General features: G+C 36.9%; 1 protein-coding gene across 1 annotated transcript in view; it reads left to right on the top strand.

The window, feature by feature from the left end:
• Window positions 1–24,067, top strand: part of LOC105215132 (AF4/FMR2 family member lilli) — a 63,678-nt gene that overhangs the window by 21,470 nt on the left and 18,141 nt on the right. The window contains exons 4-6 of the mRNA XM_054234313.1: window positions 13,234–13,336; window positions 14,468–15,469; window positions 23,576–23,987. Coding sequence (XP_054090288.1) covers window positions 13,234–13,336; window positions 14,468–15,469; window positions 23,576–23,987 — 1,517 coding nt within the window. The remainder of the gene's footprint in view (window positions 1–13,233; window positions 13,337–14,467; window positions 15,470–23,575; window positions 23,988–24,067) is intronic.

Genomic DNA, 24,067 nt, shown 5'->3' with positions numbered 1-24,067 from the left:
TAGCAAAAAAAAATATGCTTTCTAAATTACAGAAAATTTATACAACTTGAAAGAGTTGTGACCAAAAACCCTCAGGTATTTTTTACAGCTAACGCTTCCGAAACAAAATACCGAATAAATGTTTGTTAAGAAACTGTCGAAAGTAAGACGAAAAGTTCTACGTACATATTTCGGCAAAAACAAGCAGGGCAACATTAATTCTATAAGAGCAACAAAAAAACACAAGAAAAACAAAAGTTCGCAACAAACAACAATAAACAGGCAGTAACCAACAGCATAACCCAACAACTTCTTGCCTGACTTAGCTGCTTTTGGCATTTGCCGCTCTTTCTCTCCGTCTCTCTCTCTCATGCCTTTCCTTCAGGCAACAATTTTCTGCTATTAGTTTTTCTTTAATTTGCTTGTGGATGCCAATGTTATGCCACGCTGTGCTATGTTTTTGTGCATTTGCTCTAGAAAACTTCTTCATAACACATTTTCTTGTCAGCAAGGACATGTTGCACTTGCTCTTGTACATATGTTGACCTGCTTTGGAAATGTACACCACACACAAGTTGGCAGAATTTCTATTCGATTATTTCTATAGTTAAACGTTGTTTCCTGCTTTTGTTGTTTGCCGCTTTTATCGCAAATTCGATTCAATGCCGGCTGCTGCCCTTTAGTTTTCAATTTATAGTTGATAGAATGGTTGGCTATTTTCACTTTAAATTATATAAAAGGATGTGGTGTTCGGCATTGTGCAAGAAATTCTACTCAGCCAACTTTTAAGTAATCGAATAATGAAGAGAAATGTGTAGTGGTCAAAAGTTGGAAAATTACTTTGGTGCGAGAATACTTCGAGTTCGGCAAGGAGAATTGGGTGAGGGAAGGAAAAATTGGCTGGTGAGAGAGTATATATAAAGTTATTATTAAAAAAAATGTACTTTTTTTGTAGTAGCTTTCGAATTAACAAAATACCAAAAATTTCATGGATAAATAAAGAGCAGTTGAAACTAATAGGTGATCTATGTCGCTTTCACACTTTATCGACGCCTGAAGATCTGTGCTATCCGTATTTATGAGTTCGGAGCATAACAAAGGATCCATTAGATCAGCCGATTAACCTAAACTAACTACTAGGTGAGTGACCTATCTCACCTTCAAGAAATCAAGAATATTCCTCGAAGTCCAGATTGCTCTAAATTTGCAATCACTTTCTTCCGCTTTATATAGCGATTTGTTGAATGCCTCTCAGAGTCTATTATCTCTTTATAATTAAAATTTTTTACTGTAAGTTCTTATAAGGATAGTTCTTTTGGTTCAGATATGCTGAAGACATCTTTCTTATATCTAACCTTTATTTTGATGTAAAATGTAATTTTATTTGTCAAATCCCAATGGATTTATTTGCAAATAACTCCGTATATCCTAACATCTTAACAATGCTTTACAGAGCTTGAACTACTGACTGAAGAGGTTAGAAAATGTTGGAATAAGCTTCTGTTTGTGATTTCTGATGTTAGAGATATAAGATATAAATTATATGTATATCACGCTCGAGCGGTGCAGAACTACTACAGTATTTTCAATATCTCCAAAATTCAATTTAAAGTAAAAACCAATATTACTTCATACAGTCATTCGTGAAGAATATTTAGACGTGATTTCACTTTCTACATTTTCCTAATAAGCCACTGTAAGAGTGATAATAAGGATCATTGGAAATAACATTTTTAGATCGTGTCCTCGTGCCGCGTCAGGAAAAACGGATTTTGATACTGATTAAGTCGATTAACAACTCAAGATCCTCTAGAACTATTTGGAGGGCATATTATTCATGATCAAACCTTTTCAGAACTTTCGGATCTAGTATGGATCTCTCTTAGGCTACGAATTCTTCACAATTTCAAAGTTTTTCAGCATATCAAGGTATTAAGCGGTTTGATTTAAGACCTCTTTCGAATCAATGATTTCTACCGATAAAATTATAGCAATTTTTTAGTAAAAGGAGAGGAAGAACTATTGTTGATTCAAGCATATATCATAAAGCTTATTTTCTTCCTAATAGTGCATATAAAATTATTTAAATAATACCACTCTCTACAACTGTAAGATTCTTGCGTTCCTGATCGACTTTTGTTTGGACTTTTAACACTTTGGAAGTCATTAGTTCAAGTTCTGTTTTTTGGGCAATTGAGCAGGATATAAGAACGAAAGTTTCCACGTGTGAGGCTGTTCTGATTATTATAATGATAATTATTGGTATAGAACTTCATTATTTGAGGAAAAATATTTTCTTGAATGAAGATTCCGAGAAAGTAAAAATTTGGAACTTTGTATGAAGATCGTGGATATTTTATTACTTAAAAACACTGATGGATGGCATTGGCTTCAAGCATTTCAATGCTCTTCATAACGAAAAAGTGCTAAGGATAGGCATGGAGAGATTGTTCTTCTTGATTTTGGTTTTCTCTAGAAAGATTGTTTGGTGAGTAATATTTGGGTAGTCGGCTGGAGTTAATGTCAGTGCTACCCCAATTGCTACGTGTAGTGCTTTTCCTGCCTATTAAATGTAATCTTCATAATTTTACCTAAAAAATTATCACTTAAAACACCTAAAAGTATGCAACAATTTTACTCATTCACTGTATAAAAGGCCCTAGTTACATACACTCGTTCTCTATTAAGCGCACAAGAGAAATTTCGAAATTTTAAACGCCTGAATTAACTTAAGCTACGCTGCGACATTTAAAGAATTTAACTAAGGGCTTTTGTCGAATAGAATAGTCGCACAAAAATTTGCCACCTCACTCACTTAAGCACTTACGCCAAACGTACACACACACACACTTACAGGGCACACCGTTGTGTTGGCATATAAATTATACAGTAGCTGCTGCTGCTACTCGTCGCACTTCACTGCAGTGGCCTACCACTATTAGCACTTGAGCGCCTGGGTGCCTGGTTGCCCTACGCCACTTGGAGATGCCACGGTGTAAAGCGAGCAACATATGCTAACACGCCCACTTAGAAGCTCGTTAAAAGCGCCACTTGAACTCATTTTCAATTTTTAAACAATTTTAGTGCAATTTCGAAAGTTTTCCGGCTTTTTTTCAATTTTAAAGCATTTTTGTTTTTTTATTTTTTTGTGCCTTGTTGCTCGTGAAAAACTTTCCACCGCCAACGGGCAATGGCAAATATTGCACTTGCAAATATGTACTGGTGATATATTAGTGTGTGCGTGTGTTTGTAGGCGAGCATTTAAAGTAGTCAGGCCTTGCGGGATATTGAGCGCTTTAGGCTATAAAAGTGGTGGCGCAAGCGTGCGTCCGGAAAATGAAATATGATGAGGGAGCACGAGCAAAAAGTGCGTATAAAAAATTTTGAAAATTTCCAGCAACAAAATGCCTCGAAAAAAATAGTATTTTGTGGCGCAAACAATAAAAAACAATTTAGCGCATATTTACTTGACTTTTTCAAGCACTCAAGTTGTCTGCGAAGCATACTTTTGTGCGCGAGACTACACAAGTGCATGGTATAAAAAATTGGAATTACAAAATAAACATAAAATGCTGTGCTCAGCAAGGTGAGTTGCATTTTTGTTGGAATTTAAGAGAAATATTTTTTTAAGTAATACAAAACAAAATAAAAATGATAAAAATTTTGTTTTAAATTTCCTATGACAAAAGTTGAAGAAATTTGATTCCGAAACAAAATTTTATTATACTCTCGCAACAAAGGAGGACCTCAATGCTTCTTTCAGATATTTTGAAAAAATTCAGAGGGAATATATTTCTTCTAATAATATGTCTCCTAATAATATGTCTTCTAATAATATGTTCAGTGCCAAAAATGAGTGAAATCGGTTCATAACCTTATCTAACTCGCATAAACCTAATATTAGGGTTTCAAAAATAAATGACGAATATGTGGGTCAAATTGTGTATTATATTAATAAAATTAAATGTTCGGTCACAACCGCACTTAGTCCTTCCTTACTTGTTTTAATAATACAAAAGTATAAAAAATATTCTGTAAAATTTTCGAAAAAATTTGTTTTTGAAAAAAATAAAAAGAGTGCGTGGAGTCCCTACCCGCGGATGAAGTTATACTTCTTAGTGATATTCCAAGAAATGCATATCATTTTGTATGAAAGAAAACTAGCGAGGGACACTATCTTAAATTCACATTTTATAAATTTATTATGCACATTTTATAAACCAAAGTCCAAATCAATTATCATTTCTGGGTTCTGACGGATTGATATCTATAATATTTACAATTGGACTATGATAACTAAAATACGATATGAAATGTCTTACAAATATTTTATCTATATTTCTCGCGCATACCGCATCAGTAGTCGTACCTCCTTTTGTCGTAGGATCATTTCTCCCATTGATCATTTCTAATGAAAATTTCTCTCTGAGGAATGCCAGTAATGGTTCAGCTTCTGGCAATGAGAAATTTACATTGAAATCTCCCGCAAGGAGTACCGGTTGTTCGCTATACTCTACTGGTTCTCCGATAATATCTGCAAAAGCTTGCGAACCTGCAGTTGACAACGGTGATTGGATTTCGACGTAATTTTATCATTTCATCTCGCAAAGCGCGACATGACCTGTCATTGCTTCCAATGCCATAATAATTTTTTTTCTGTTTGTTTACTGGGATAATGTAAATTTGGTGATTGACAAACTTACCTGCACGCATATACAAATGTAAGTTTGTGTGTTTGTTCAATGACATATAAACATGTACGTACAAATGTATGTTTATGCATAATGTTGCTGTTGCGCAACAATTATCGCAACTTTTCCGAACTCGTATAAGAAGTATAACTTCAAAAAAATGTTTTCCAAAGCACAAAATTTTGTTTAAATAATTTTATTACCACAGTGTATTTAGAGTCACCAAATCACTTCCTTTCATATAAAGCATTTCCTATTTAATATACAGTGGTAGATATTCGTTTAAGCGCAGCATTATTTTTCATTTTACTTCATTCTCTCTCTTTTATCAATGACTTGCTTAAAACAAATTCTATGTTATATTGACTGCTAGGCTAACGGGAGATTGTTTGTAGTGCAAAAACCAAGGTTTGTTGTTGCTGTTATTTTTAATGCAATTTTTTTAATAATATGATAAAAAAAGAGGTTGACATTCGTTTAAGCGCACCTTGGCAAAGAAGGAGAAAAAATTTTTTTGATTGGAAAAAACAACTGGATTGCTTCGTAAATTAAATAATTGGTATATTTAGGTTAATTAAACAGTAAAATTGTTTTATCATTATTTACATATTTAATATTATATCACGAATCCAGGGGAATAATACCTCGGTGACACAAAACAGCTCAAATCAATATTTACCATAAGGAAGGTTATTGAAATATTGTGCGATATGTTCCTCCAAATGCTCTCCACTGAATTCCAATCAGGACTGCACTCTGGGCAATTTATAAGTGCAATATTGCGCTCCTCAAACCATTTTAAAGACTCCTTAAAAACGTGAATGGCAGCGTTATCCTGTTGAAAAATGGTATCTGCATCCATTTTTTTATCCAAAAATTAAATGTGAGCATGGTCCAACATTTCGGTTTATGTTTTGAGTCCATTTTCAGCGACATAAAGCTTAATTATTCTTTACCTCTCGATTAAAATGCCTCCCAAACCATAACGCTGTCACCACCAAACTTAATTTTTGAAAAATTGTGTTAGTAACAACTATAAAAGTGTGGACCATCTAAATTTAATATCTTTTCATCGGAAAACACAACATCATTCATCTCAGTTGTCCACTGCATGGGTTTCCGGGTGAAGTCTAAGTGCACTTGTTTGTGATGAAGCTTAAACCAGACACACCGATTTTTTCCATTTTAACTAATTTCTGTTATGTAAAATGTGAGAAATAAGCCTGGTTGTCACTGGAAAACCCAAATTATCTTTTATTTTATGTGGAGTTCAAAAAATGTTTAGTGGTTTGATTTATAATTTGATTTATCTGGCGAATATTAAGTTTTACATTGCCCTTCGTTGGACTTTACACGCCAAAATTTGAAATTTTTTTTTAAATTGCTCACGACTCATCTGATCTTTCAATTTTGTGCCCGATCTCCAGGTTTCAATAACCTTCCTTATGGTAAATATTGATTTGAGCTGTTTTGTGTCACCGAGGTATTATTCCCCTGGATTCGTGATATAATCTTAAATATGTAAATAATGATAAAACAATTTTACTGTTTAATTAACCTAAATATACCAATTATTTAATTTACGAAGCAATCCAGTTGTTTTTTCCAATCAAAAAAATTTGTTCGCCTTCTTTGCCAAGGTGCGCTTAAACGAATGTCTACCTCTTTTTTATCATATTATTAAAAAAAATTGCATTAAAAATAACAGCAACAACAAACCTTGGTTTTTGCACTACAAACAATCTCCCGTTAGCCTAGCAATCAATATAACATAGAATTTGTTTTAAGCAAGTCATTGATAAAAGAGAGAGAATGAAGTAAAATGAAAAATAATGCTGCGCTTAAACGAATGTCTACCACTGTATATACAAGTGAGTACAGTCAGCACCCCTTAACATTTGACAATTGCTCCTGTGAGTATCACAACGACACACAATTAACACAAAATTCTAATTAAAGTTATTTCTTGGCTCACTAAGTAACCCTGCTTACATAACCGCAAACAAGCTTACTACCAAAAATCTAATAAGTTAAATAAAACACAAAAGCGACATGTGTTCATCTCATGTGTGAGGCAACCGCAAAAGCTTGTTAACAGTGTGGTTAACACAATCTCTGGCATTACTTATGTCACATATTTCCAGAAACTAACATCAGTAGTTAAGAAGAATTTCTATAATTTGTTATATATTTGCACTGCTTAACATCTTTCGCTTCCAGCTTCCTCCTCTCCTTCCGCTATGCACAAGTCTCGTGCTAAAACCACCAAATTCTCTTATAATCCAAACGAGTTTTTCAAAATTATCACAACTATTTGTTTAACACATTTATTTGCGTGCATAATTTGCCGCTTCACAGCGCCACAAACCGCAGTGTGACACTTTCCTAACCAACAAATTCCACAGGCAACTCAGGTATACCTGCCATGGCGTATACGCAACCTCACTAAACTACTACGTTGTTGCCTACAGGCGATTTGTTGTCTTACTAGCAGCTTGTGCACAGTTTAGCTTGCTTGCTTAAGCTGCTTACTTCCGGTTATTTCAACGCCTGCTGTCATAGTAATTTAATTACACCCACACTCCCCCGCAATCCCCTCAATCACTGCTGTAAGTTCTTGTCAATTGCTTGTCTTTCGCCTTGTAAATTCTGTGTCAATTTTAAGCGTTGCAAATTTGCACGCATTAAAAGTTTTCACAAATTTTACTACATATTGAAGGTGTTAATTAGTGTGACAAATACCTGTGTGTGTGTTGGTGTTGGCGTCATAAGTGTGGTTGTTGTCATGCCATTATTGAAGATTTGTTGTTTGTTGGAATTTGTAAATATTGTTACAGTTAAGCTTCAATGCATACACCTTGTTTTGGGGGAGAGGTGCTGGTGAGCTTGTAAGTGACAATTTGATTTTCTTTATTTATAAACTTGTTTGTCTGATATAGATATATATTTTTTTTAATATATAATAATATTACTTTTATGAATGTGATAACTCTATATTATTTAACTGAATTTAAGGGGAAGATTTAACTAATAATTTGACTTCCCTTTAAGCGGTTGGGTGGTAACTACCAGGCACAGGTTGGTTCGCCCGGTCCATAATCTCCTCGACATTATATTAGCTGTAACGTTTCTCAGCATCTCTTCTTAATCGAATTAAAATCAAGAGAATGCAAAGCCTCTGTATGTATGTCTGTTTGTGAAGGCCAAGTATGATTTTTTAAAGAACAGTTATTATTGTTGAATTAAAATATACATAAATTTCACCCAAATCTTGTCCTTTTGAATAAATTCAAATATATATGCAAAATCTTCCTGGCCGTCAATCCCGGCTTAGCTACTGTTTGGGACGATTCACCGACCTTCGAATACGACCGTTTTCGCTTGATATTTTCATCGCCAGTCACCATCCGGTTCAAAAATGGGTCGAGTTCGTTCCGTGCGGTACCCATAGGCATAGCATTCTGCAGATGGTTTGAAATGGTTTGGTGACTAACTCACAGCTCCTACACGTTGTCACGAGATGTGACATACGGGTCTAACTCTGATAACTGATTTGATCGGTATTCGTCGCTACAGGTCTTTCCCCGGCTGTCTTATCCATGGTGTCGTTTTCACCCACTCAGATTCGTCGAAACCTTTTCCTTTTCGCTTTATACATAGCCGAGAAATTCCAAAGACCAAAAGGCGGAAGGGTGATATTTCTCTATCTAATATTTGGCGAAGGCACCGCTTACGAGTTTATAGCCGAGTTAACAACAGCGCACAATCCGGGTCCTTTTCCACCTGATCTTTCCAACGAAGTGGAGGTCGTCTTGGTAGTGAAGGCGGACAAGACGAAACATAACTCTTGCCAACAGGTGCTACTTTGGACTGAGTAGGCAATTGAACAGTAAAGTCCTCTCTCGACGAACCAAAATCAAGCTCTACAAGTCGCTTATCATTCCCGTCCTGCTTTACGGTGCATGTCCTTGGACGATGTCAACATCAGATGAGACGACACTAGGAGTTTTCGAGAGGAAAATTTTGCGCAAGAATTATGGTCCTCAGAACATTGGCAACGGCGAATACCGCAGACGATGGAACGATTACACTGTAGGTGTTATTCGACGACATTGACATAGTTCAGCGAATAAAAAGACAGCGGCTACGCTGGCTAGGTCATGTTGTCCGAATGGACGAAAACACTCCAGCCCTGAAAGTGTTCGATGCAGTACCCGCCGGAGGAAGCCGAGGAAGGGGAAGGCCTCCACTCCATTGGAGGGACCAGGTGGAGAGCGACCTGGTTACACTTGGGATCTCCAACTGGCGCCGAACTGCGAAGGAGAGAGAGAGGTGGCGCACTATCGTCGATTCGGCTATAACCGGCTAAACGGTTGCAACGCCAATCACATACATACATACCACAGTACACAAAAGAACTGATCCAGAAAACCGCTTGTTTCCCTTTTGTTCTTCTTCTGTGTTTTCATGTTTAATCTTTTCGGTAATTAGCTGCATACATGTTACCAAAACCAATTTTCAAATTTTTGTACACCAAACAGCATACAATTCAAATCCTTTGGCATCAACAATTTCATTCACGCCTTCGTTCTTTTCTCCACAGCGGAGTTTTAAGCTTCAATGTCAGCCAATCGAATTTCAACTCGCCATATAGACAATGAAGCAAGGGTGTCATGCCACAAAAAGCTGCAAGCAACTAATTGACTGTTAAAATAAAGTCGCAAATCGTTGAAAATAAGGAAAAAAGAGAAATACACTGTGTGGGGCAGTGTTGATGAAAAAATACGAAAAAGGATATGCATAGAAATATTTGTGTGTGTATGGGAGAGCTAAAAATGGGAGATATGAATGTAAATCGATTTCTATGTATGACTATATATGGAGCTTGGATAATCGAATAGCAAAAGGATTCCAACAACCACACTCTATAGTTTGAGATATAAATAGCCCGTTATTTATACCGAATACATAGATATGCTCGGATTCGCCAACCGTCCAATACACCTATCACCACACAGCAGGACCACCAAGTCATTTAGATAGCAATTTTCACACACGCATACACAGGCACCCACACATCGAAACAAATGCCACCAATAAAATCCCCACAGTCCTTTCAATGCGAAAGCAAACTGATTGCTTAACTGACAACTGTAACTGTTCATTTGTATATAAATTTGTCAGCACAAGAGTGCGCTTGTACGAATGTGTGTGAGGTGTTGCATGTGGCCACTGAGGTTTTGTTCAAAGGATTAGTGCGACTTTATCACGCGTTGCTCTTCCGCTCGTTTAATATGCTTTGATAGTAAATTTAGTGAAGGATTTTGTGAATGAGATTAGTTGGGGCAACAAATACTCGTACACTCGCCTCAGCGCATAGAGAATAGTAGAGAATGTGAGATAAGTGAATGGCAGCGCTGCATATATTTGAATTTGTATTTGGCAAGTGAATATGCCACTGCTGAATGCAAGTAAGTGTTCGGGGAAACAGCAAGGGTTTAATGGAATTTGTTTTAATTAAATGAAATATTGAATATATTTAAACTCCGAAATGTGCTTTGAAGTTAAGGAATAATATTAGTTAAACTTTAGATAGACAAATGTATGTAATTGAGCGCTTTTTTGGGAGTATTAGTGTTATAAGTGAAATAATTTTTAATTTTAATGAAGTGTTAGAAACTTTTGATAGTTTTGGGTTAATTAATGCACGCTATTCATACAAATGGAATAATTAAGTATAAATTGACAAATTAACTCATGATTACAGTTACAACAAAAAATAGCTTTCATTCGTTTAATTAACTATTCTGTAGATATATTAGTTTCCAGTGTTAAGAGGCTGATCAAAATTGTACAGAGAAAAAAATGGTGCCATAATTTTAACATTATGCCATTCAAATTTGACGTTACAATATTTCAATTATTTCAGCTTTTCAGCATGTATAGAAATGCACTCATATTTTTATTTAAGTGGATTTTCCCTATTCTTCGTTCTGCAACTTCTATATAGTGTGCGGTTGTTGTCAAATTTAATGACAATTGCATTGAAAATAATGACACTGATTGTCAAATAATGTGTATGATAATTTATGTAATAGCCTTTTCGCACAGCCAAATTAATAGATCAATTAAATTTTTAATTGAGAAACCAGTTTTTTCTCTTCTCACTGTCGGCTACTCGATAACCGATCAGCTGTTATATATTTTTATACTCTCGCAACAAAAGTTGCTAAAGAGAGTATTATAGTTTTGTTCACATAACGGTTGTTTGTAACACCCTAAACTAAACGAGTTAGATATAGGGTTATATATACCAAAGTGATCAGGGTGAAGAGTGGAGTTCAAATCCGAAGGTCTGTCTGTCCGTCCGTCCGTCCGTCTGTGCAAGCTGTAACTTGAGTAAAAATTATTATATTATCTTAATGAATTAGATATCTTAATGAAACTTGGCACTCTTATTTCTTGGCACCTTAGGAAGGTTGCTTTGCAAAATCGGACCACTGCCACGCCCACAAAATGGCGAAAACCGAAAACACATAAAGTGCCATAACTAAGCCATAAATAAAGCTATGGAAATAAAATTTGGTATGAAGGATCGCACTATGAGGGGGCATATTTGGATGTAATTTTTTTGGGGAGGTGGGCGTGGCTCCGCCCCCAAATAGGTTTTTTGTACATATCTCGTAAACCAATAGAGCTATATAAACCAAACTTTCTGCAGTCGTTTTTTTTTAGTCATTTCCTTATACAGTTCAAAAATGACAGAGATCGGATAATAACCACGCCCCCATTCCATACAAAGGTTAGGTTGAAAATTATTAAAAGTGGGTTAACTTACTAAAGAAAAACGTCAGAAACACTAAATTTCACATAAGGAATGGCAGATGGAAGCTACACTCAGATTTTTTTACAAAATGGAAATGGGCATGGCGTCGCCCACGTATGGGTCCAAAACCATATCTCAGGAACTACTCGAACGATTTCAATGAAACTTGGTTTGTAATAGTTTCCTTACATCCCAATGATATGTTGTGAAAATAGGCCAAATCGCTTTACAACCGCGCCTACTTCCTATATACCAGAACTTTGAAGACTATCTGAATCGCTTACTTTACAATATATAAAGTAAGTACTAGTGAAGATATCGGTGCAGAATTTTGCACAAATACTATGTTTATAGTGTGGCATTCTAAAAATCGCCGAAATCGGACCATAGGTTTTTAAGGCCTCATATATCGAACACGAGGGCGTCGGTGCTTCTAACCTAATATTATGGTTTCCAACTTTCAATTGACTTTATGCACTATATATGACGAATATGTGGGTCAAATTGTGTATTATTAATATAAATAAAATTACATCAATAAATTGCGAGAGTATAAAATGTTCGGTTACACCCGAACTTAGCCCTTCCTTACTTGTTGTTTTTGGTTTTCATAAGAAGTTGGTAAGTTTCATCAGCTGGTTATTTATTACCGGCAGCGACATCTACGGTCGACTAACGCGAACAACTCTCAGACCAAGAACGCATATATAATTAATGCATTGTATTTTCAACTCGATTTTAATTCGATTAAACATTAATGTAGAAAAATGTGTATGGTAAATCGATCTAAATCAACGCTTTAATCCAGCAAAGACTGGTTAATTGATCAATTAACTGCTGTGCGAAAAGGCTATAATATGGTTCGAACTAAATTAGTAATCCAATGGAAAAATTCAATTGTTTGCCTTTCGCTCAAGTGTATATGAAATGTTACCACTGCGGAAATTGACTATGTTTTCAGTCAAATTGGAAAAGGAGGGCAATAAGTGAAAACACAAACTATCGAAGTTAGAAATTTCTGTCAATGTAATGCATTTAATTTGACATAATGTAAATCCTACATTAGAATGTAATAGCACACCCTAATAATTAAAGTATGATAAATATTCTTAATACATGTGAAAATAGACGTATAGAGGTTTTTTACGATGCTACATAGCACCATCTATCGGATGTATTCAAATAATTTTTTTTTACATAATTTGGGTATCAATAACAACTGAATCGGATATTAAAGATTTTATTTGAAATTTCGATCGCAATGTCTTTTATTTTAATTCAAAAATATTTACTAAGACAAACCATATTACGAACAATGTAGTAATTACTGCCGGAAATTATATGCGCGAAAAGTAATGTTCATATTTTGGATAATTACTCCTGCTCCACATGTGTACATACATATTTCCTTCGTTTGGTCTCCGAAGTTTTCTCCATCACCTGGGTTGCTTTTGAATTCTCATCGCAATCTGTTAGGTTTTTGGAATTTTACACATGGATAGAGTTTTTAATTTCGCTGCAATAATTTTAGGTGTCTTGAACCATTCTACTCTAATTTGGATTAATTTTTTCAAGCTTCGAATCTTACCCTTTTTCAATTTCACTTCCGGAAAGATATGGGTAATGTGTTAAAAGATTTGCCAGATCTCAATATATCTCAATATACTCTATATTTGAATTTCTGTTAAGTTTTAAATTCCACTTGTTAATTTTTCTTCTTCTTCTTCTTCATTTTAGTTGGACTGCAAAAACTGTAAATACGACGCTTTAATTACGGAAAGAAATCTGAGCAGTGGTTACGACTACAGCAATAGCGGTACTATGGGCGATTCTGGAGATGGTAAGTACTTATTTTTAAACTACATATAATAAACTCATAAATACACTCACAAATCACTTACCATCTCGTAAAAAGTACGATATAAGAAGTCAGAGGCAGAATGTATTAAACTGGAACGAACAAGAATTAAATAGAAAATTTAAGAAATTAGTGGACAAATTAAATTTTGGAAAATCTATCCGGTGCATGCAACTCGTTATAAAATAGGAATTGAAGTGGATTAGGATAATATAAAAAATGGGAAATTCATCACCCTACTTAAGCGTCGAGCTGCTTGGCCACAGTGGAGTTTAGAAATTGGTAAAATCTTACCTGCAAGACACGTCAGTCTCATTCAAAATAGCATTGGAACAAGTAGGGGCACCGTTATCCAATTGTGATTTACTATTAGACGGTTTGGACTCAGCTGAGCTGGACAAGCGCTGGTCAGTCACTAGTTCATCGAAGTTCATCTCCGCTTAGTTTTAGGGGTTTTAACTGGCATTACCCCATCGTGTTCCATGCTGTTAAATTAAATTAAATGTTAATGGATGCTAGCTGTAGAAGTTGTCTTAAAGAAGACAAAGTGTAATCATATCAGTCTGTTTTGTTTCGCCTTTTTGAAATCAAGACCCCACACAGTCTGAGGAACAGCCACACAACCTTATCTATCCTATCAAGTGTAGTCCCATTTTTTCTATAACTCGGATATGACAAGAATCGGAATATAGAAACGATTTTTATGATAAGCTGACACTAGCGCTACTTAGTAAGAAGCTTAGCTCAAATTTAGTGAAATCGGACTATAAGTACTTTTTTGGTAATATTTCGACTTCAGCGCCATCTATTGGTAAATGTGTTTTAATTAGTTGCATTATAAGGGAATACACGATATGACAGCACAGAATAAACAAACTAATAAATATTTATTTTTAATATTAAATTTAAAGTAACAAAATAAGGAAATATCCGAGTGTTCGGCATACTCCGATTCTCACTTAAAATGCCCCATATTCTTCCAAACTGTTCTATTTATTATTTGAAATCAATTTCTCCATATTTTCTTTCCACATTGTCACCCACTTATTACGCACTCACTATCAAGTGACTCCACTAAAGATATGCATTTGCTCTTCTACGCAATCCTTTTAGACTCCTGTCGGCTGCTGCACAATTCACCGGCGAAATTAAATCAAAATCAAATGTTGACGGGAGCGAAAATCAATGCGCACTACTTTCAACAGCAGCAACAGCAACCACAGCTACAACAACAACACCAACAACAACGTCCGGATGTTATGCTAATGGCAACAACAGCAACGGCAGCGTCAAAATCAATACAACAACAATATCAGCAACTTTATAGCCGCTCGGCCACACCATCACCGCAACATTTTCAACATCAGCAGCAGCAACAACAACAACCACAACAGCAGCAACATACCTTGCAAACATTCCACATCGTATCGGCCGGCACATCGCCCACACAACAAGGCCAACAACAACAACAACTGCCAACATTGCGTCAATACGCAACACTGCAACCGCACCAACATAAACCACAGCAGCAACAACAACAACAATATGTTGCCGTGCCCAGCGGCGCATTGGTGCGCTTTCAAACAACAACAACAACACCGGCCACATCAGGCGTCGCCTCAGCGCTGAATGGCAATAGCAATAATTGCACAACCGACGGCAATGGCAATGTTGGCATCGGTGTTGGTGCCACACTCATCGCCACCGGCATGTCGGGCAATTGTTATCAATCGGCGAATGTGTCCGTGCCCGGAGGCACGGCGACGGCCACAATTTACTTTCCAATTGCCACAGCAGCGCATCCACAACAACAACAACAGCAACAGTCCGGCTATACGTCCGTTGCATCTGCAGCAACAACAACAAGCAATGATGCAACAGCAATGAGTGGCTCCGGCTTGGGATCGGGCACCAGCTCGGCAGCCACAACGCAATTGCTTTGCAATCAGCCGATTGTGAAATATCACACCATACAGCTAACGCATGCCACGCGAAAGCAACAACAACAACAACAGCAGCACCAACAACCGCAACAGCAAACAACCTTGATGGGCAGCGCGGCTGATGTGCTGCCACTGCCGCCACCGCCGGCATACCAAACGGCAACGGTGCACGGTGAGTAAGCGAAATGCTGAGGATTTAAAAGCAATTTGCTTGAGTATAAAATGGAAAAATTTAATTTTTTTATTTTTATGAATGAAACTCATGATTGGGAGCTAAAATGAAATTCAACATAACCTTGAATTTCAATTAAATTGAAAAATTGATTTTATTCCTTACTTCGATTAAAATTTTTTTTTTAAATTATATGACATGTGTGTGATTATTTGAGTTCGATTTCTTTTATTTCTGGTTTAATACACGTTTCTAGATAAGTGGCAACGTTTCTCAAGACCTTTTCAAACTCAAGGAATCTCAAACGACCTTAGTTTGATACCCAAGTTTAAGTAACTATTTCACCTTATTAATTTTTTATAGTTAAACAGTTGATAACCCATATCAAAATTATCGCTAAAATATTTTAATTTTTTTAATATTATCATTTAAATTTCTTCAATTTTTTTACATAAGTGGAAACGTTTTTCAAAACTATATCGAAAGTAAATTTATTTTGGTATACATATTATAAAGACCTGTACACTGCCTCAGCTACCGTTAGACTGAGAATTAATCCCTCTTTCTAGCTACAAGTGAAATAGAGGAGGCACATTCAAAGAAGGGATTAAACGGTAGTTGGGCAGGAGAGCAGCCTTCCTGTGCACAAATAGCGCTAGATGCGCCATTTTGTTACACTCTTGTAAGATCTTTATGATCCTGGTATAACGTTTCTTTCATCTCTACGCTCGAACTATTTGTTGCTCTCAGTGAAACTACTTATATCCGTTATGCTTTTCGTGGACAACCATTCCAGGTTCGATAACTGATGAATTCCAAGTATCCTGTGTCTAGTTTGTGATATAGGCGGACCCTTCTAGTTTGCAGGAACGACATATATCGTTACAAGAAAGACCCATTTTCAACGCATATTCTCCAAATGGTGGCTGTAAATCTGTATATGCTTTTCCTTGATCTATTTAATAAGTCCTCAGTATTTTTTATTCTTTCATACCGAGCTCATATCTGCTTTGGTATTTTATATTTGGTTATAGATTTCCATCTGTGTTCTGCAATTTGTCCAAAATGTGTGTATAGCTCTCTCTTGGTAGTTCCTGCTGAGCATGGTATTTGCTTCGCCTCGGATTCGTCTGGAGAGGTCCTGATATTGCCAACTTGTCTGCGTTTTCGTTTGCGAAAATGTTACAGTCCGGGGACCCAAATTATTAGGTGAAGCTTTTCTGCCAGTGAGCTCAAAGCCTTTCTACAGTTGTTGACTACGCTGGAATTAATCTCCAGCGACGTCAAAGCCAGCAATGCCGCCTGAGTATTTGTATATATATTTAATTTCGGTATCCTCCCATAGTTGTCCCATAGAGCTCCACTGCCCATCTCTATGCCTAGTACTTCTGCTAGATTATGGCTGAGTTTCCTACTCGGACAGAGATGGAGAGATGTCGAGATCCTTGGAATATACCCGTACCTACTCCGCAGTCCATTTTGGACCCGTTGGTCTAGATTGAGATAGTATCCTCCTCTTTTACTAAATCTCTTTTCCAGGTACGTCTAGAGGGTGTCCTCACCTGAGAGCCACTAATAAAGTCCATAATTGAGGGATATAGTTTATAGATATATATTTGTTCAATTTCTCTCGCGTTATTGTCTGTTCTCCTTCTCGTTTTTGGTATCAAACCTTGATTCTTTTCAATGATTCCTTGTGTAAAACTATATGCCTACAAGCATCTTAAAGGAATTGTCAATGCAATGATACGGAAAAAAGCAGGAACAGATCACTAAACACTATATCAAAAAGTGTTGGTTTGTTATTAAAATCTTGGTGATAATATTATATATGACCTGAGCCAAGATATAGATAAGTATGTATGTACACTTCTGAAACAGACAGACTTTTAATATTTTACCCGAGAATATACCCTTTGACGAAAGAGCGTCTTTGAATAATAATATCTGGAATAACATCATGCTTTCTCCATATAATTCTACACTTTCCTATGAGATTACGCTCTTCAGTATGCAAGCTCAGTAGGCCCGAGTAGTATCTGCACGACATTTCTTCAAGAAAACACACTCTGCGCGATGTGATGCAAAGCCTTTCTTCTTCTTATTCAAACAAATACTTTTCAAATTATTTTCTTATTGACTTTGGTAGCTGCGCTGAAGTTCGGAAACTCTCCACCACGAATTCTATACAACTTTCACCCACAAGTTCGTAGTGCTTTTAATAAACTTTCTTAAATTTCCGAAACAACTTGCCAGCTACTATCTACTCCACTTGACGCAACCATTAAATCTGGAAATCCACTTTCGTTGCTTGAGGAAACTTTCACTCATTTTAAATCAAGTACAAACTTTGACGTGCCAAACGCAGCCAAGCAGGACAACCCAACTAACCGAACAAGCAAATAAAGCAACAACAACAAACGAGAGAAAGTCGCAACAAAGAAAAAAAAACAAAAACAAAACCGAAGACATTTCGTATGCTAACGGTAACTATGCAAGAGCAACAAGCAAATGGTGAAATTATTTTGCTCCCAAATTGCAAACACGCCTCGGCCTCATAAAGTTAAACCGTTCACTTGAATAACTCATTTAAGCAGCCTCTTTTGAGAGAGAGTGTGAGAGAGTGAGATAGAGTGTATGTGTGTATGTGAGTGTGCAACAGGAGCTTGCCACATTGCTGCACTTTAATTGCATTTTACTTTCAACTTAAAGTTGCACAACGCAAAACCTAAGAGCAACAACAATAATAATAACAACAGCAACCACAGCGCAAACTTGATGCATTGCTGCAACATCATCTCACCATTGGCTGGTGGTCTTGGCGGTGTGGCGAGCACAGCAAACTTTTCCAAGTTGACTTTCATTAGTGGTTTGTGGCAGTGGGTGCAAATGCGGGCCATTGGCAAGCGGCCAGACTCATAGGTGGCGTTGCAACACTGTATTTTGACACTTCACTCTCCTGAATGGTGAAAAAAACTTTGCATGCCACACTTGTGTGGCAATTGAAATTTAAGCTCGACCTTCCTTTGGTGACAGCTATGCAAACACCAGAAAAAACACATTGTTGTTGTTGTTATTGTTATTTGTTTGTTTGAAATCTGCCGGCCACTGGCTGTGTGAAAGTTAGGCCACAACACTGATGCAGCTATTTACCAAGTTGTCACTGTGCAAAATATTCACACACCAAATATTCACACTGGCTTGTTTCGGTGGCAGCAGGCGAGGCGAGGCGAGGCTATAAAAAAATAGTTTTTTAAAAGTAGGTATGAAGATATATCGGGGGTTTAATGGGGCTGGTGATGCGCCACACATCATATCCCTCCCAAATGTGAACCTCCCTTTCGATCGATTCTTCGATTTTTCTATACAAACGAGGCTCTGACGACCGTGTAAAAGCGGTATAACCTTAGCACCGGCGAGGAGCCGGCAGCCCCGGTCCAGGCTCGGATGCAGACGGCTAATCACCAACTCATCTTAAACCAAAATAAAAATCGAATTATAAACTGTTTATTGAGACCAGGTGTTCGACTTAGAAACTTTTGGTTCTCACACGAGAATGGTATTCATAACTCCACATTGAGACAACAGTTTATCATAATACCCTAAACATGTTTTCGTCTCCAAACTATATAGGTTTTGAATCCAGAGTCTTCAAAATAACTCCATCCAAACTAAAACGAGGTTCTGATCGAAGCTCAGAGTAAAGGAGAGAGCTCGGCATTTCGAGAGCTTAAGAGCAATTCTGGCCCAGAACGGTATGATTATTAAATACTTCCATATCCCACTTTCACTTCAGCCGATCATGTCAGAGTTCCTCTGTCTTCATATTATTTTATACTGGACAAATACAAAAATTTGGCGCAGGCACCGCTTATGAATATATAAGAGCGTACGATTCATCTCTCTTTCTTGCTGTTTAGCGCCAATTGGAAATGCCAAGTGAAATCAAATCGCTTTCCACCTGGTCCTTTCAACGGAGTGGAGTTCTTCTTCTTCCTCTGCTTTTACCGGCGGGTACTGCATCGAACACTTCCAAAGCTGGAGTGCTTTCGTCCATTCGATCAACATGACCTATGTTATTGTCGTCAGAGTTCATACAGTTCATCGTCTGCGGTATTCGCCGTTGACAATGTTTAAAGGACCAAACATCTTTGTACAATCTTGCTCTCAAAAACTCCCAATGCCGTCTCATCGGATGTTGAGATCGTCCACGCTTCTGCACCATAAATGAGGGCCGGAATAATGAGGGACTTATAGAGTTTGGTTTCGGTTCGTCGAAAGAGGACTGTACTTTTCAATTGCCTAATCAGTCCAAAGTAAGTTGACAGAAGTGATTCTGCGACAAACCCAACATTTCCAGAAATCGATTTTCAGTATACTAATTACGATAATGAGAGTGGCTTTACTGCTCTGAAGGTTCAAGCTGAGATGAATTCATGACACTGGGTTAACATTTTGATATGTCTTTAGTGACAGGGAATTTTTTTATTAAAAGCATAGATCTTCGAACTGTAGACCTACACTTTATTCAGCGCTAGTCTTGTAGATTTACGACAAAATTTTAGAAAAGATCTCCTCTAAAGTAACCACAGTTATAGATTAAAGGTTCTGAAAAGTTTGCGAAATTTACTAGTAATATGCTTCCACACTTGTAACTCATTTAATTGCTCCGAAACACGTTTATAAGCTGTTATTCAGCACGTCAAATTAATAACGGCATTTACTTGCGTTCGCATATTAGCATCAATTCAGCTGTGAGCCACTTACGTGATGTTGCAACGTTTTAATTGCATTCAACGTACACCGTTATCGTTAGCTTGCAATATGGCAACTACGCTTTGCGGTGAATTGCAATGCTGTTAGTTGCAGAGGCGTTGACAGCATAGCTAATGTTGTGCATTCGGCTCAGCCAAGCGACATAATTCACAGCATTATTTCCAGCTGTTGCTGACTCAGCTGCCTTGAGCCTGCACTGCGCTTTTGCTGCCTCCCTTTCGTTGTAAATTTCGGCAACTGTTTTCTTGTCACGCTGTCAGCTGCTTGTAATTTCATAGCGCTTGGCTTCACGAAGTTAAGCGATTGATTTGTGGATGATTTTTACAATGTGTGAAATATATATCTGTTGAAAACTCCACTTCCACTTGATTTTGAAATATTCAGCTGAATTTAATCGGTTTAAATAATGTGCCGAATGCGCTGAATTCATTTTTAACTTGCTTTACTTTTATAGATTCAGTGCTTTACAATCTAATTAAATTATATTCAGCGCATTTTATTTGATTAGAGTAAGTTATTTTATAAAATTGGTATACTTTACAATATAAATTGTGAGCTGAATTGTGCTGAATAAAGTAAAATTACATTTAACTTATTCATACTACTTTATATAAAACCCCTTTAAGATACAAAATGTCCGCTATGCTTGCTGAATAAGTTGTTATGCGTGCTGAATTCATTTAAAGCGCGCTGAATAAAGTTTAAATGCACAACTTGGAGTTCTTGTAGTAAAGGCAAGTACTGCACATAGACTTCCAGTCGCATTCAGCTCATTGAACACACAAAACAGACATTTTGAAAAATTTACAGCGTACGATCAACCTCAAACGCACTGTATCGATTTAATTAACAATCGATGTCACTGTGACAGCGTAAATTGGCGCCCTTTAACACACAACTTGAGTAAATTGCTAAACTCAAACACAGCTTGACAGAGACAGGCAAAGAGCAACAGCCAACACAGCCAGGTGAAATACGATACTGTAAAGAACAAGCTGTAAACAAACACTTAGAAGTGTACAAGTCTTTAGTCAGTTGTAAACCGCTGTACAACAGGCTTTGCCGTTAAAATACGGTAATCAATCACTTCATTTAATTTTGGGCTTAAATTGTGACAGCTGAGACGGGAGGCTGGGGAAGCAGAAAAGCTGATTGACGAAAATAAGTGGTTGGACTTGTACCAGTGCCTAAATTTCCGAGTGTCTGTGTAGACCTACATCGCGTTGAATTAAGCAATTTAAGTATTTCCAAAGCATTTAGTAACAGATGCAAATGTGTAAGAGCGAGATGACTAAAGTGATAAACACTTTGACTTTGGCTGAAAAAAAAATAAAAATAACATCGAAAGCAATAAAAAATGCTGACATTCAATAAAAAGTTAAACACACACACACTCTACTGCCTCTTCTAGGATATCATATGTGCCTCAAATATTATAGCCCCTCCAGACGTGTGCCACATTTGGTTTATTGATGATGACAATGACGCGTTGTGGCACGTCCGTGTGCGAGATGAATGAGCCTCGTGGCGCTATGCTTTATTGTTTTCCTCCTTAATTTGCTTTGTGGATGGGTGGAGCAGCAACACAGTGTCAACGCGATTGAGTTTCAAGGGCGTATAATGTAGAGTACAGCGTCGCATGCGTGGCTAGGCAGAATTTAGGCGCATGTTTGTACTTAAGTATTGAATTTATTTCAATTAAAGTCGTGTGCTGAATAATATATTCAGTGCATAAGCACACATATAATCGGCAAGTCGTAGAACTGTTAAGAGCTAGTTTGGAAATGTGCGCTGAATTATGCTTAATCACATGGAATTTATATATTTTTGATTTTGGAGTACTTTTATAATTTAAAGAAGATTTTTTTTTTTTAAATAACATGCTTAAATGTGTTTCTGAATAAGTAATAACATTCATAAAAGCATAAAAATGGCGCTGAATGGAACTGAACTGCGCTGAATAACCATCAAATGTACTCAAGTGTTTAGACTTATTCGTTAAAAAGCGTTTCAAGTATAAACATATCGCTGAATTGTGCTGAATCACTGCAAATTTATACATTTTTGATTTTGGAGTACTTTCATAATTTAAAGAAGATTTTTCTTAATAGAATACGTTTGGAAGTATTTATAAATAAGTAGTATCATTTAATATATACGTATATTGTCTCATTAAAGCATACAAGTGGCGCTGAATTGCACTGAAATGCGCTGAATAACTATCAAATGTGCTAAAGTGTTTAGAATTGTTCATTAGAAAATCGTTTCAAGCATAAAACTAGCGCTGAATTATGCTGAATCACCTTTAAACTTGCATATATCTTGAGAATACACTACTCTTGTATTTTGACGATATTTAAATAAAACAGAATTGGTTTTGCAATTCGGCTAAATATTAATTATACAATAAATGAATTTATTTCAATTTCAAAATTACAAAATCATTCCAAATAACAAGAAAACTTTGCTGAATAGCGCTGAATTGGCTTCTAAGGCAGTGAATTATTTTCAAAACTGTTGCAAACAATATCAGAGCGATAACTTCACAATTCTAAAGATCCTAAATCACTTAGACATTTATATATTTGGCGTAGAAACCGCTTTAAGCGATTATAGCCGGACGTTTGCAGGGGTCGTCATCAAAAGGGCGGTGTCTCATCCGAGGCTCTGTGTTTGTTTTCATTGGGGAGATTTTTTTATGTGGTGGGTCTCAAGCCCTACGCACAACCGCAGAAGCGGGCTTCGCCTTCTCACTTTAGCTCGCCTCCAAACGGATGTCTGTTAGCTACCCAGGGGATACTTGGTCTAAAACCGGAAGTCGTGAGCTGCTTGAGTCATATGCAAAAGAATCGTTCCTGGCCACTCCCAATTAAATGGCAATCAGAAACTTTCATCACTCGCGTGAACTTCTACATATGACCCCATCCCACATTAGACATTTACATATATATAATATATATATAGATCTCACAGATTGGGCCAAAATTTATAAGGTTACAATAAATATTTTCATAGTCCAAAAAAATTCAGCTGTGTTAGAACACTTTCCTAATCACGTAGAGCTCTATTCGAAGGGCTTATTACTGCTGAATAGTGCTGAATAGCGCTGAATAACATTTATTTGTTTAAAATCACTGAATACGTAAGCACTATTTCAAAACCAATTCCGCTGAATATTTCGGGCTGTAAAATACGGCATACCAACAACTATTTTCAAATTTATCTCTTTTATGGTAATTATTTTTCTTTTTTGCCCTTTGTACGAAAGTAAATTTCAACAACAGCGCCGCTAAACCTTTCAATTTCCCATTTTGATTCGTCTCATTCCAGGCATACGTCGAGCGAAATTCCTCACAAAACCGCTGCCACCGGAGATCAGCACATTAGTAGCCGGTGAGCGCGATTTAACCTGCCGGCATGATTTATTATTACAACAAAGCGGTTCGAGTAGTGGTAGCAACAATGCAACAACAACACCAACACAATCGTCTATATATGCCGGCACAACAACAACAGCAACATCGAATGCAACAACGATTGCAATGTTGACAGCTGGATTGACAGCAACAGCGGCGGCATGTAGCGGTAATCCACCAACAACAACAGCAACTGCAGCAGCAGCAACAACAGCCAACAACACACAAATGGGCACATTAATGTCCGGCACATCGTCCATGGTCGGTTCGAATGCCACTGTCGATATAATGGAGGATGAGGAAGAGCACGAACAGCAACGATTGGGGTAAGCTGGAAATCTGATTGCTATATTTGTTGTTATTTTTATTCGATTTTATTCGATGTGTTATGTATTTCAAAATGCGT

This window comes from Zeugodacus cucurbitae, chromosome 6 (genome assembly GCF_028554725.1).
Source record: "Zeugodacus cucurbitae isolate PBARC_wt_2022May chromosome 6, idZeuCucr1.2, whole genome shotgun sequence".
Classification (NCBI taxonomy): domain Eukaryota; kingdom Metazoa; phylum Arthropoda; class Insecta; order Diptera; family Tephritidae; genus Zeugodacus; species Zeugodacus cucurbitae.
Note: the sequence above shows the minus strand (reverse complement) of the source record. Positions and strands in the feature narration are given on the sequence as shown.